This window comes from Diadema antillarum, unplaced genomic scaffold, assembly GCF_040938485.1.
Source record: "Diadema antillarum isolate AM-2024a unplaced genomic scaffold, OU_Dant_1.0 seq00000512_RagTag, whole genome shotgun sequence".
Classification (NCBI taxonomy): domain Eukaryota; kingdom Metazoa; phylum Echinodermata; class Echinoidea; order Diadematoida; family Diadematidae; genus Diadema; species Diadema antillarum.
The window spans coordinates 2,492,562-2,508,255 of NW_027271466.1; the positions used below are offsets into that span (position 1 = coordinate 2,492,562).

General features: G+C 38.2%; 1 protein-coding gene across 1 annotated transcript in view; it reads right to left on the reverse strand.

Annotated features, from left to right (window-relative positions):
- Positions 1 to 13,979: 13,979 nt before the first annotated feature.
- Positions 13,980 to 15,694, reverse strand: part of LOC139734139 (uncharacterized) — a 54,401-nt gene continuing 52,686 nt past the window's right edge. The window contains exon 5 of the mRNA XM_071644946.1: positions 13,980 to 15,352. Coding sequence (XP_071501047.1) covers positions 15,097 to 15,352 — 256 coding nt within the window. The 3' untranslated portion in view covers positions 13,980 to 15,096. The remainder of the gene's footprint in view (positions 15,353 to 15,694) is intronic.

The following is a 15,694-nucleotide window of genomic DNA, read 5'->3' on the forward strand; positions in this document are numbered from 1 at the left end:
TGTTAAATGTATATAGGGCCTATAAGTACAAACAGATCCAACCCGTGTTTTAAACATTGTCTTCAAGACCACCAATATAAACCAATAAATCAATTTGAGTGTTCATGGATTAAGACGAGTTATTCCTGGCAATCTCAGTAACCCTATCACATTCTGATTGTCCACTGATTGTGAGTTTCTGCCTTTAACGAAAACATTAATTTTGCAATTATTAAATAATATATCAATATATATCAATATTTCAATGGTGCCAGAGACGCATAATAGCTGTATTTTCTTTTTATGCTGACTTACAGGATGATTGTGAGTAAACAATGTGGACTATTTTTGTACAAGGAGGAAACTCGCGTGTGAGAAAAAAAGAAAATCGAATAAAATGGCAAGTACCAGCATGCATGACAAACCCCTAACTTCCCCTAACTTTCTATACCTATATACTCAATGCTCATGAGCGTCATGAATAACATAAATACCATCTGTATGAGATTTTATTTTCAGGAAGTGACAAGGGTTACGAGCTGGAGGAACTTGATCGAAAGAAAATGATTCGCAAATTAGACTGATCTTGGTGGTTTGCCAATTGAGCGAAATCCACATGTTTAGCAATCTTTTCATGAGAGTAAAGTTTGCCAAGATTGATAAAAGCAAGAATAGATCTTTGTCATTCTAGATACATAAAGTAGTACTATAATTATGGAGCACGGAAACTCATTCAAATCTTAAAGTTCTGTTGCTCACTCTTCCAGTGATTACTTTATGAAATGACAACAAAAAAAAACCACACACACCACATGTCAAACAACCATAGCGATATACGTTTAGCAATCCACATCTTTTGAACTATATTGGTGTCCATTTTTGCAAGCCATCTTTTCATGTACTCTTAAAATATTGGGCAAATTTAGTTGGGTAACTGTTGGTTGTTTAAAAAAAAATCGTCATTCTGGGCGATTATCGCCCAATTGAGCTTTTAGGTGATTAAACCAACGTTGGGCAATTATTTTTACCTAAATATTGGGAAATATTCACCAACAGAATTGATAATATGGAGAGTTGGGTACTTTATGCCCCGCTGTGTGTAAGTGACGCATTCCCTTTGCGTGTTGGGTAATTCTAAATTGTTGGGCAACTGATACTTGGGTAGAAATTCGCCTTATTTACCAACATTATTTTGCACATTAAGCCTGGGTATTTCTTACCAGTACTTGGGTAATTTTGTTACGTTCCTTTCTAAGTTGATAAATTTTCATGGACAAATAAAAAAGTTTGTACGTGTACGCGTGTATGTGTGTATGTGTGTATGTGTGTGACGATGTGTGTGTGTGTGTGTGTGTGTGTGTGTGTGTGTGTGTGTGTGTGTGTGATAGGCCTACGTATGGAAGGATGGCCGAACTTTACGATTTTGTAGGGGGTACCAAGAATTACTATATAGGGTGTTCTCCGTTTAAGGAATGGGAGGGTGGGGGACAACACACACACACACACCCACACACAGAGAGAGATAGATAGAGAGAGAGAGAGAGAGAGAGAGAGAGACGGTAATGTCAAGGGCCTATGTATATATATATATATATATATATATACATATATATATATATATATATATATATATATATATATATATATTATTCATATAAAAGCAAGAGCTGCATCGTGGACATATTTTGACTTAATTTTCTTACGTTTCCCTTTATTCCGTCAACACAGGAGGGGTTAAAAATCAACATCGTGGGAGTATATGTCTGTGGGAGCAAACTACAGGATACTCCAATACAATGTTGCTAGTTTGTGTTTTGTGTGTGTTTGTGTGTGTGTGTGTACCCCCGTGGTGCGTGTGTGTGTCGGTTTGTGTGCAAATAGTTAGATGACACAATATGAAACCCATATACCTGACTGGACCTGCTTACCACTTCATTACAGATTAAAACCCAGTAACTAAAACATTGAAATTTTGATACCAGTTGATACCAGTTGGTTTCTCTTGGTTTCTACTGGGTTTTTTTCTGCTCATGAATATTCATAAGCTATTCCGATTCTCTTCCTGAAAACGATAAAATATTGTTACATTTAATGTTTTTTTGCGATTTCAATAAACTCTGAAATGTCTGAAATGTATTAGAAATTTACTGAATATTATTGCCGTGATATTCAAAATTTTAACTTGTACCTTGATGAGGTATTTTCATACTTTTATAACAAAAATGTAATCTACATGGTAACCATGTCTTAATAAGCATTACAACTAAATGGCCCTATGTATGTGAATGATATATCCCTTGTAATAACTATAGGTCTAGGATGTAGGCTAAGCCTAGATGTACTTGTAGGTATAGGCTTTACGACTAGCTGTAGGACTATGATAGGTTAGATATGAACAATGTCTTTAGTACGCATGTTTTGGTAAACACCCATACATCAACTAATTCAACACAAAATTTTTGATTAACCTAAATTCAACTTACTAAGCAGTTGGACAAATGGAAGTTGGGCAATATCTAATTGGGTAAAATTGGTTTGGCAAATGATTACCCAACTCAAAATATAACCAACGGTTGGGAAATTGCAAAGTTGGGTATGGTCTGATTGGTCTAAAGCGTCTGCTGATGGGCAATCTAATTTGCCCAACCACATAGCAGACTCATTACCTAACATCAGTTGGGCAGATTTTAACCAATAGTTGTGTGGACAGTATGTTGCCCAGTGTTGGTTAAAAGTTGGGCATTTTTTTGCCCAACTATTTTTTAAGAGTGCGTCTTTTGAGCCTTATGCATCATTAGTCAAGTATCACCTCTGGGTTCCTAAGTGTGAGAATTTCACTTCTTCCAGAGAGGTTGTGCTATGAGACATACATTATCAGGATATTTTGGTGCACATTGATATCGTGGCGGCCATTTTGGTTGCCAATTTGGTTGATTTGACAAAATTAATCTGTTCAACCAGACCTAACCTACGCTCTCAGGGATACAAAAGTTGCATCAACCAGATTCAGATTGGCCCTCGGATTCACCCTCGAAATAGTGTATGATTGTCAATTTTCACCATTTAGAAGTAACCCTGCGGGAAGGAAATAATCACGTTTGAGTTTGAGTTTTTCCATTTTGGGGATCATCTTAAATAACTCAAGACCTTACAGAATGCAAGAGTTGCATCGCCTTAATAAACAAAATAGTTCATGGATTTTTTTTTTTTTTTTTTTTTTTTAGGGAACACCCTTGTTAATGATTGCTTTGATATTTCACAAGTTTCGGAAATAAATCATTCCGTAATTGACTTACGTGCACATTTCGGAAATTTAATGACCTTTCTGATGTTGTTTTTTTTTTCTCAGCTGGTTTATTATGCACTTAACTCATTTTGCAAATTTTAGGTTTGCCCGACGTAATGATTTATGGGATCCATGTTCAAACAAAGAATGTACTTTTATACGTAAACCATCAGGCCACCAGTGATAGGCATTCATTCATTGCCTTGCATTGAATGCATCCAAGAAATTCTTCTATTATTATTGCCAAATAGGCTCTATGAGCCACTTTGTTCCAGGCAGCTGGATGTCTTGGCAAGTTGACACGCTCCATTTTTAAAGATTACGTGAATAATCAATACGCGTACATCACATCTGTTGATCCTAGTGAATGTAATGAAAAGGTTTATGATGGTGATCGTCGAAAATGTTCAGATTATTTCAATTTCTTTTTTTTTTTAATTTGGTCTTTAATTTGAACTGGTAATCTCTTCTAGTATTTTAAGTGTCTTTATTTGGTTTGAAAGTGTATTATCATGTGTTAGTACTTGTTACATGTACCAGTTATCTGTCTAATTTCGATATTCTTTAGTTTGTGTCATGCAATGAATTACACAGTAGCCAAAGTGTGATAGATGGAACCCCCTCCCCCCACCCCCTTGCATATAGCACGATAAGTTAGGACCTCTGGTTTTTGCATTTATTTGCAATGACGTCACACGTCTTTCCTCTGGGCCTTCCAGAGTACAGGTTGAACGAGTTACAAGAAACGCACCCTACCGTATAGAGAAATCATGTCTATAAATATGAGAGATCGGTGAGGGTGTATTCGGTAGTTTGGTTGCAGAGAAAGAGAATAGTCCTGGATATTTTTTATCTTATCGTCTGGTTGTGAGATTCTGATATGAGCATACAAAAAGGTAGTAGGCCTATACGGATGTATTGCTTTCTGTACAATGATTGTATACCTATAGTTTCTTGAAACCCGCCTGTTACACTTTGTAAAATACGGCAAGACAGCTAAGCAGTGGTCATAGTAATAGGCAATGTGTTTAGAGTAATTTTGACGAAGTAAGAAGTGAATCATTCCTTCTCACATAACTCTTTACCAAACGTAGCCTTGCAAACACATCGTGTGGAAGTGCGTACGTGCGTGTATGACTGTGTATGCTGACATGATTTTTTTTTTGTAATAACACTACGTCGTGATGGATTCAATTTATGAAATTAATGCAACGGCGCAGTTCTATACTTTAGTTCAAACACACGCAAACACACACGCACATACACACACATTCAAAGAGCACAATAGATTAATCACTGAGAGACATGAAAATACTGGAACTTCCTTGTCATGTAATACGTCCCTTAATTGAAGGTACTGTAGTAAAAATCAACACAGCTATTTCATGCTATACTTCTCTCTCACCTGTGCTTACATTATGTTTTGGTGGATATACACCTTGTATCTCACTCACTAGTATACAAATAATGACTGCTTATGAGGGCACAGTTAAAATTATGGGCCCGAGGTGATGTGAAAACCGTAACTATGCCCGAAGCGAAGCTGAGGGCATGGTTATGGTTTTCACATCACCGAGGGCCAACATAATTTTAACTGTGCCCCGAATATCAAGCAGTCATTATTTGTTTTATATACCGACATATATTCAGACATATAAATACCGAGAATATAGATTCTAGTCTCTTTTACAGCACTTGTAAGTTGTAATCAATGCTGATCGACAGCGCGGCGGTCGTACGTATCATTGGTGCATGTGATCATCTATGTGTACACACGTACACGGGGTTGCGAGTTGTGAGTTGCGACTGTCTCCAAACCAGTCCGCTAGTCTCTTTTACAGCACGCTGATCGAATGCGCGGCGGTCGTATCATTGGTGCGTACATAAATGAGCGATCTGTGTGTGCGGGGTCGCGACTGTCTCTAAAACCTATTTACTAACTGTGCCCGGGCCCTGGTCACAGTAACTCAAAAATAGGGCACAGCTATTTTCATGACTCCCCTTTTAACCAATCAGATGAGAGGATTCTAGAAGTGAGGTATATAATATGCCATAATAATGATAACACAACAACAACAACAACAACAACAACAACAAAAGAAAAACGAAGACAAAAATGCTAAAATGTTGGGTTGGGTTGGATAGGCTTATACACCGTGGGTATCTCACTTACTAGTTTGCCATTATAGTAATGATAACACACACAAATAAAAAAGCCCGAAGAGAAAATGCTAAAATGTTGGGCTGCCATGCTAGTACTAGTAATATAATCAGAGGTGAATGAATCGCCGAAAGCAAAATTTAATATTTCCTATCATCTTTACATAATATACAGGAAAAGAAAAACACCAAACAAGACCGGATAGATGTGTGACATTGGGCTGCCATGCTAGTATTATGATCACAGGTGAATGAATCACCGAAAGCAAAATAATAGTCCCTATCATCTTTACAAAATACACAGCAAAACAAAAACACCAAACAAGACTGTATAGATATGTGTGGCAGTGAGAAAAATGTTCAATTTAATCTATTTTTTTTTTCAATTTCAATTCAATATATTCAAATATCCTACCTTTCAACCACGAGCAGCTGCTGATTAGATTACCAAGAGGTCAGGAAGTCTCTCGATACTGCGTGCAAGTAAACAGCTAGTATAGTCGAACTTTGCAAAGTTGTGCATCTCTTCCGAAGTTGGTGCAAAATACATACGCAGTCGTTCAGGGAAGCTTCCCACGCCTGGCTATTGTCCCATCTACGTGTAGTTATGTTTGCCAACGACACATACAGATGGGGTTGTCCCTCTTCATTTTGCACGCCCGCAGTTTTCAAAAGGAAGAAACCACTCCATTACAGAGGGAGCGAGGGAAACGATTAATTTATCATTGCGTTCATTGTTTTGTTTGTTTCACTATCTGTTCGATGGAGAATTGAAAAAATATAGATATAGTATGCAATGACATTATTTCCTATTTTCCTTGCTATTATTTGTATTCTGCAAAGAAAATGAAAGCTTAATCTTTATGGTTTCATGTTAGTCTTCCATGAGCGCCGCTGGTAGTAAACGATGATAGCTAAGTTTGTTCTCTATATCACGTTAAGCTCATGAAACTGATTTTCAAAATTTATTTGAGGCGTGAGACTAATCTGCTCAGGCTCATTACAGATGAAATTATGCACACATGTACTGCAAATGGAATTGATTTTTGTTTGCTACAGCTGCCTGACTGTAAGCGTTGCCCAAGATAAAGGCGTGTCATTGTAATATTAAACTTCGTTTTTAACAGTAAGGTAAAAAATCGGAGGTTTTTGTTGGAGCAAGCGTGAAAATGTAATATGGAGTCGCGCCTGAAACTTACTATTGTGGGTTATTTGTGGGGCTATAGGGGGATTCAAAATGTGGAATGGTGAACCGTTTTGTATGAGGGGTTCGTTCAACCCCCCCCCCCCCCCCCCCCCCCAACCCGTCTACGTACAGATCTAGGGTTATTTGCACCGCCGGCGGAACGTTTTCAAAAGTGTGGGGGCACTTCCGGGTTTCTATTTTTTTCTAGTGCCAGTTACGCAATTCCGGGGGGAAGAAACATTGAGGGGGGGGGGGGGGGGGGGGCTCAAAGTGGTGATACCTTATGTATCCCTTTATATGGTGCAAAAAAAAAAAGTGCTCCTGAATCCTGCGTAGGCACAGCGTGAATTTGGTGCTGCTGCAGGTCTATGTACGGGCAAGTCATGGCAATATCAAGAGCGCCACCTGGGGGGCGTTTCATTAACGAGTTCGTCGGAGGTTTTCACCGACAAATTTGCTATCAGCCAATCAGACGCAAGGATTTACACTGACAACTGTTAAAAGCTAATGAAATCCTTGCGTCTGATTGGCTGATAGCAAATTTGTCGGTGAAAACTCCGACGAACTCGTTGATGAAATGCCCCCCTGGTGTTTGTCGCGCTCACCAAGGCAGCGCGTGGTCGATACGTTTACGTTTGGACTGGACTTGGAATGGCTTGTGGGTCTCGAGTCTGCACATATACGGTGCTTCTCATCAAAACCTGTTCAGCAACTGGATGAGGGTAACTGCAAAGAGATTTTATATCACAGTTGTATTACGTTAGAGCGTTTGAAACATTATCGAAACATTAAACAAAATCGAAACGGTATACATGTATTCTTTTAAGTATAGTTCAACACAACAAGTCAGGTTAGTTCTTGTCAAATCAAGTACCGGTAAATTTGATAGTAAAATTTATACAATGTGTTCTTTGTGCAGTTCATAGTCGCACATCCCCATGTCTTTAAAGAGGAAATCCAGTACAAATATAAGTTAGTCTGATAAAAAAGAATAAAATCTTACGAGTTCAACGGTAAAAAAAAAATGACTAAAATCGGAGGTAAAATAAGGAAGTTATGACATTTTGATGTTTTGCTAATTTCTGCAAAACACTTGTGTTGTATATCCACTTGTACAGTGGGTATGAATGTGCAAATGAGTGAGCTAACCGTGTCATGCCCTGAAGCTCACAATTTTCCATTGATCATGTACAAAAAAAGACGAAAATTTAATGTTTCTGTCATTGGAAGTCTGAAACGGGATGTTATCCTTGGTTGTATAACTTCAGAACATTGATCAGTTAGATATACGTACGAGAATTTGAGCCTTGGCATAATTGTGTTTGAATGAAAAAAAAAAATCAAAATTTTATGTACAAACTATATGGCAAGTTGTGAAGGAATGACATGCTCACTTTGCCATTCGCATATTCATACTGACTGTTCAAGAACTGTTTCCCCCCAAACATAGCAAAACTTCAAAATGCCATGACTTCCTTATTTTTCATCTGATTTCAATCAAATTTATGCCGTTAAACTCTTAATATTTTACTCTTTCTTATCAGACTAACTTGTATTTGGACTGGATTTCCCCTTTAACAGCAGTGTATTGCTCATCTTCACGAGTATGGATTGGCAAACTGTACCAACATAAAAACCATATCTTCCTTTAAAAAGTGGTTGATTGTTAGCAATGAGATATGTATCTATTCTCTTCCTATCTTTGAGGCAGATCCATTTTGACACGAACTTCCAATATTTTTAAGTGGCAGCATCGAACATAGGATCAATGGGAAGAAGACCCGTAACTTGCACCAAGTCTCAGGGCTGCCAACATTGGAAACTAGTCGAGAGTGAGACTTTCATAGGCCAATGCTATTCAAAATGAGTGAGATCAATAGAAATGCATGCAAATGAAATAAAGTTTTAGAGTGACAAAGGACCAAAATAAGTGACTCTCACTCTCAATGAGTGAGAGTTGGCAGCCCTGAAGTCTGCAGTCAATAAACTTTGTTTACCATTTAATTCAGGCCCTTGGCCCGAATTCACGAAAGTGGTACAAATGAAACCATGGTTTAAACCATGGACAAAAACCATGGAGCGCCAAGTGTAGCACGGAATATTTCGTTACGAGATTGGTCATTTCGTCGACAAAATGACTGTTTCGTTAACAAAATGTATCATTTCGTGGATGAATATTCATTTAATTACAAAATGTTGTAATTTCGTTACAAAATAATAATTTCATCGACAAAATGGCTGATTTCATAACGAAATATTCCATGCGACACTTGGCGCTCCATGGTTTTTGTCCATGGTTTAAACCATGGCTTCATTTGTACTACCTTCGTGAATTCGGGCCCAGGGTTTTTCCTCTCACTACCATCTACACTCCATGCAAAACACCACAACAAACTCTATGGAATAAGTGAAAATCTAAAATATGTCTCCCTTTATTGAGATTTGCTGTTATGTGCGTGAGAGCCAAGGGCCCCAGATGACCAAACATAATAAATACATTGTACAGTACAATCATGTATATTGTTCAAGAACACAAAGTTACAAAGGTGTGGCAGTACTACAGCTATATCAAGTATTATCATTTATCATAAACTCACAAGAAGTGTTTTTGATGATCCACGACTGGAAAGGTATAACCTCATCAGCTGAGCCAGATTTTACTCTCGAAGCTGGCGTACGAGATATCATATCCACCCTAAATGCCAAGGGAGGAGCACCTCATAAAACAAATAAAATGATTCTCTCTCATCCAATTTACAACTTTTCCAGTGTAGTCTGAGCTTCCCTACAATACAGTCAGATGCTATCTGACACCAACTGGTGCCCCACATTTCTCTGCAAGAACTAGTCTATCCTAAAAACATATTGGCAGGTCTGCATTATAATAAGTCCCATGTCCAGTAGCATCTTCATTGGGTTTCTGCTTGAATTTAATACATGATACAAAGCTAATGTGGCACATTCCCCCTACCCCAACCCCCCCCCCCCAAAAAAAATGTATCAAACTATAAACCCAAAGAAAATAGATTGTTCTCTTGCTGACTTGCAATTCCAGTAACAATAGAATTCGTACAACTGCTGGTTGACCAATTTGAGATTATCACTCACTCAGAGTGGTACAAATTTGAAAGGAAATTGCTGTTGACATTTTCTATCATGATTGGACACTTGCATAAATTGTTCTGGAATAGAACCTGGTATACAACTAAAAAGCGGGAGCTTGAACAATGATATGCGTGAACGGTACTCATTTGCTTATATAAGGCCACATATTTTGTAGACAGATTGCTAGAGAGATGCAGGTTACAGGCAGTATGAACGCCAAATGCTGACTGTCTAAACATGAATATGAACCTCCACACAATAGCGAAATTTACACAAGTAGGTAAGTGAGTTATGGTGACACTGATGAACACAATCGCAAACATACCCTGACTGCAAGTGGTGCAAAAGAGAGAGAGAGAGAAAAAAAAAGTGTTTATAAAAATATTTGAAGGGTTTAATAATCACTTTGATAAAAAAAGAAATTAGCTATCATTGAAATAATGTGGCAAAGTAAAACAGTCTTTTCAACAACAAAAAAACTGATAGAACATGTGACCATAGACCCCCATATAAGTTTGAGAATATTCACATGAATATAAAATCTGTTTCTCTCACGCTTATATATTTGTACACTGAAAATAATCTGTGATATATTGTTACATATCAAAATACATCTTGTGTATGGTCTTGTGTAGAATTGTTGTGCGATGGCAATGATCACGGGAGAATTTCTAGGAATGCACATTTCTCCTTGGAGTGCAACGCTTTTCCAAGATATATGAGCCAGAGTTATACTACACTTCTCTGATTGGCATTTTCCTATTGAAAATTTGACCTCAGCGCAATGTGAGAAAATATACAAGTAGTATCCACAGAAATAAATACATATACCACAATTCTCTCTAACAAAGCCTATAGCAAATCACACACTTATTACTACTATATCATGGTATTCAGATATCTAGTGCATTAACTAGTTGGCAACTTCAACAGTCTTGAGTTCCAGTACAGATATGAGCTGAACATTGACAATGTTTGGCATATATAGGCCTACTGTAGTCTGGCTTCAATACACATTGAATATAGAGTTGTACATTCAGTACAACACATTGAATATACACATGTGTACCTCGGTCATTTACAAAGATACACATGAAGTGTTTGGCAATAATACAGCTTTACTATCACATTTAGATTTCATGCATATAATACCTTAAAAAAAGGTTGTTACTGACAACCAGAAGGTTTGACTGAAGCTTGCCCCAACATAGCAACAACTTATACATGCTAACCACATTCCAAGCATTGAATCTCATGTATGTAAAGGTATATGAAATACAGTTCACTCCCATTATAACAAACAAAATTATAACAAAATTCTCATTACAACAAAGTGAAACTTCAGGTCCCTAAATTATCATCTATATATCTTTATATACTTTACAGTTTGGTTATAATGAAATTTCGTTATAATGAAGGACAGCTGCATGTCCCAACGACTTTGTTATAATGAAAGTCGCTTGTAGCTTGTGACATGATCCTCAGAGGAAAAACCACAAAAAGACTGTTATGAAAATGAATCATAATTTGTGGATATTTCTCTTTCTCCAGCATGCATAGCAATGACTCCTTCTTTATTCACCTGCTCCTTTCAATTCAGTTTCCTGGGTGCGATTCACTTAGTATTCATCGTTTGTTGCTATGTAGGGCAAGCCTTGTGGTTGCTAAGGCAATCTTTTGTGAACAAAGCATGCATAGAATTTGTACACATTACAGAAATGATCTCTCAGAACAGACTAATACAATGACTGTAGACACATACTGTTGAGGGACAAGTCACGAGAAAACTCGGGCAAGCGTCTATGGGAAATGCATGTTGTAGCACGATCAAATCGTCCTCAGCGGGTTACTAGAAACAAGTGAATTAAATAGCTTGTTCCTTTTCAAAGTGAGGAATCAATCAATTTGCATACATTATGTAGTTCACCTCCCCCTCCTCCCCTCCCCCACCCCCCCCCCCCAAAAAAAAAAAAAACTCACACACACACACACAAACCCACACACACATACACAAACCCACACACAAACCCACACACACAAATTAAATATCAATGCCTATGATGCAAGTGCTTGGCACTGAGTACTGTATGCCCCGTTATTTTCGCAAACGAGGAGATCATAGACATTTTCACAAGATCTTGTTTTCACACCTACACTAACATCAAATGCACTATCACTAAAGTGCATTGAGACATTTTCGTGTGTTATCAAATTTGCGATCCACCTGTAATTCATGAAATTCGTGAAAATTAAACCCTCGCAAAAAATAACAGCTTATACAGTTTCTATTTTTAGAGGAGACTACAATGTACTAATAGCACTGAAAGAACCAATGCCATAAAACCTCTATGGCCCATCACAAAATTCCTTCTCTTACTCCACCTATAATTGTGAAGACAGCTCAGTCGTCTTCCAATAATAGTGATTAAAAAAAAAAAGAAAAAATTCAAGCGGTGATGTTGGTCACTGCTGACCAATACACTAAAACTTTCCCTGTGCAAGTACAACTTAATTATTCTTTGGTTGCATTTCCCAAGGTATTTGATAATTGTTACCAAAGACAGATAGATGTCATTACAATACTCTTTTGGTCGCTAACTTCGACAAATCTGTCTGAAATGATGTTTCAGTCATTGTGCTGCCCAATAAACATGGAATGTTAATAATTATTCATTGTCTCTTCCTCTCTCTCTGTGTCTCAATCTTAAAAAACCTTTGTAACCTCTTGTCACACATTTTACTTTCTCTCTTTCACTGTACTTTAAAGGGATTGTACAGTTTTGGTTGAGACCTAACTTCAGATTTCTAACATTTTTTGGTTAGATAATGAGAAACCTCTTATGAAATATGAAAGAGTATGTAGTTCTATGAGGAATTCAGCATTTATTTGATGAAAATTGGTCTTGAAATGGCTGAGATATCCAAAAAAGAGCGATTCTAATAAAGTGTGAGACCCACACTTTATTACGATCGCTTTGTTTTACTCTGTTTTTGGATGTTTCAGTCATTCCAAGCCCGATTTTCATCAAATAAGCTCTGAATTCCTCTTAAAATGGTATGCTCTGTACTATATCATAAGTGTTTTCTTGGTATCTCGCAAAAAGTTAAAAGCCCAATTTTCATCTCCACCAATACTGTACCATCCCTTTAAAAAGAAAATAAATAACAATACTTATCTCTCATAATATATCAAATTCATTCAAAATCATGATAAAAGAAATCATTGGCAGCCTTGTCCTGTGCTGGCAGAGTTGACTAAATTGTCACTCAAATATACATACAATCTGCCTAACATGCCAAGTACCTGTCAAGCATTATCATCATAGCTCCCTGTTTGTGCATGCAGCACTTCTTACACTTCAGATAGAAGTGCTTTGTTTGGCAGTGAAGGATTTGAATCCAAGTCGGCAGTGTGGTCTTTCTCACGTCACCATGGAGATTCAAAAGTTGTTAAGATGCTTCTGATCCTTTAATTTGCTGCTGGGTTGAAGGACCAATTAACCCATCACTTCGTGATTAGCCCACCTACCCACTGCCTGACAATCAAATATCCCTTCCCTGTCGCAGACTTCTGAATAATCTCCTCTCAGATGCACTTCCAGTATGTATTAGAGGGGGTTATACACTGGGGAGGTCCTTTTACATGCTGGTACTAAAAAAGTGGACATTTTCACGGTGTTGAAATTTCCACACATTTCGCGCAAACAGAAACTCGAGCAAAAATAAACGCATTTTTGCTTGCTGTATGTTCCAATAGTTGATGTTTTAATTCTGAAGAATTAAAAACTTAAATTCAAAAACTACTTTAGCCACGCCATGTGTTAAAGATTAGGTGCAAGAAAATATCCACTTTTACGCTAGGAGCCAAACAGTTGTACAACGAGAAGTCTCCTTGGGGGCAGGGGTTGGGTAGTAACCAAGTTGGTGGTCCCCCGCCCAGCTGCATGATTTATTAGTTATGTTCACACACAGTTGCCAAACTTGAAGTTTAGGTCGAAAACTTAACTGTCGATGATTAGCTCCACTCATGAATTCACGACGTGGGTTCACATGCGCACCTATATGTGTAAACTTTAAGTTAAAACTTACGAGCAAGCCCCACTTGATTACAACGGAAGTGCAGAGTCTTTGCTAGATGACCTTTTACCCATACAAAATAGCGAAGTGAACGAGACGCGATGTTCATGCTAACTCACAAGCTCGTTGATTATTTTGTCCACGAGGAGCGAAACCATGAGTAGGGACCCCTGTGGCTCGTGAAGAGAGAGTAAACCCTAAGATGTCTCATGATTCTAATCACCGACTAAACTTTAAGATTGCTAACTTTCGAGTGCGTCCACAAGGTGCTACACTACAAGCTAATCATCGAGAATTAAGCTTTAGACCTAAACTTAAAGTTAAGGAACAGCGTGTGAACTTAACTAGAGTGGTATCTCCCTGAAGGGCAACAAACTGAAAAAAAAAAAAAAAAAAATTTGGTACGGCCTTTGGAGTCCATCAGCCCAGACAAACCACAATTGTGCAGTATTCCTGCACTCATCCTATCCTAATCTGCTTTACCAAGCATCAATCAAGAGTTGTAAATCAGCAATGTAAGGACTTTATTATCCACTATCTCATCTTTTAAAGGCACATGGACCCGGTGGGTTAGTCAAATGCGTATGTAGACGCATGGCGCAAGTTTCCTACAGAGATTTATGCTATCGACTCTTCTTTAGCGCTTACATCTATGACCCATTTCCAAGAGTCCGAAAAAGTCCAATCCACTGTAGTCAGTGGTCCAATCACAGTTCGGCTCATGATTCGGCAGAGGGGGGATGACAGCTTCAGCAAACTTCTTTTGTGATGTCATACTGAGAAGCACATATGCACGCTGGCATTACTACAGACTGCGCAATGCGCAGAGAAGACAACAAAGGCAACGTTACCTAGCAACACCCACACCCATTACTCTTGATGACAACTCAACTTCGGCAATCTTCATATCAATGCTAACGGCAATCGGCACTATCATGCAACAGCGCCCCCGCAATTACCAGGTCTATGCGCCTTTAATAACATGCTCACATATGACAATATGATCTAAAATTTCGCCAGCTGATGCTCAAACTTTCATGCTTTGAGGAAAGTCACATCAAACAAGTTGGCAAGAATGGCCATCTTAGCTACAACTAGCGAGACAATCGAACAAATCTGCTGATGGCTATACTATATCCTACAAGATGGCTTTTCATACAAAATGTCTCTTTCATAGGGGTAGGGGATAGGCTAGATATAGTATACGTCTTCATAATAACACATATTGAATGCAGTTTCTTTATTTGGCATGGAGAGTGGATTGTAAAAAAAAAAAAGAGATAAAGTCTGTGAACATCATGTGCTAGTGGATCGGCTGGAAAGTTTGCGGCCGGATGTTCTCCAGACGACGCCTCCTCATCCTCCGGCTCACTATCGCACTCTCTGTCCGCATCGCCGCTGTCTGAAGGTCGGCGGCAAAGAGGAAGTACCCTAACGCTGCCCCGCCCAGCACTGCCACCAGAAACCAGGCGTTGTACGTCATGACGACCAGCATCAGCACGTAGCCAATAGCGAGCTTCAGGGTGTGGTTCACTGCTAATATACAGTGGTATAAAAACCTACAGCAGGAAATGGAGAGAAGGGGGGGGGGGGTGATACACAGAAACAGATAAGGAGATTTAAATATAGCATTCTACTGTAAATGTACGAAAGATCATAACATTATGTCCCTTTGGCCACTAGGCATATCACTCAACATTAATACTTCACTACTCATCCAGTAAAAAATGCCTTACTTTTTTTAATATCAAATATATCTATAATTTCTAATACACATCTCTATTTTGATAAAACATTAATTTGTGTGTGTGGTGCAGAGTGTATGATTCTAATTCAGTCTTTATGAATAAAAGGGTGACCATCCTACAGAAGATAGCCATAAAAGAAAACACAATGTTCAA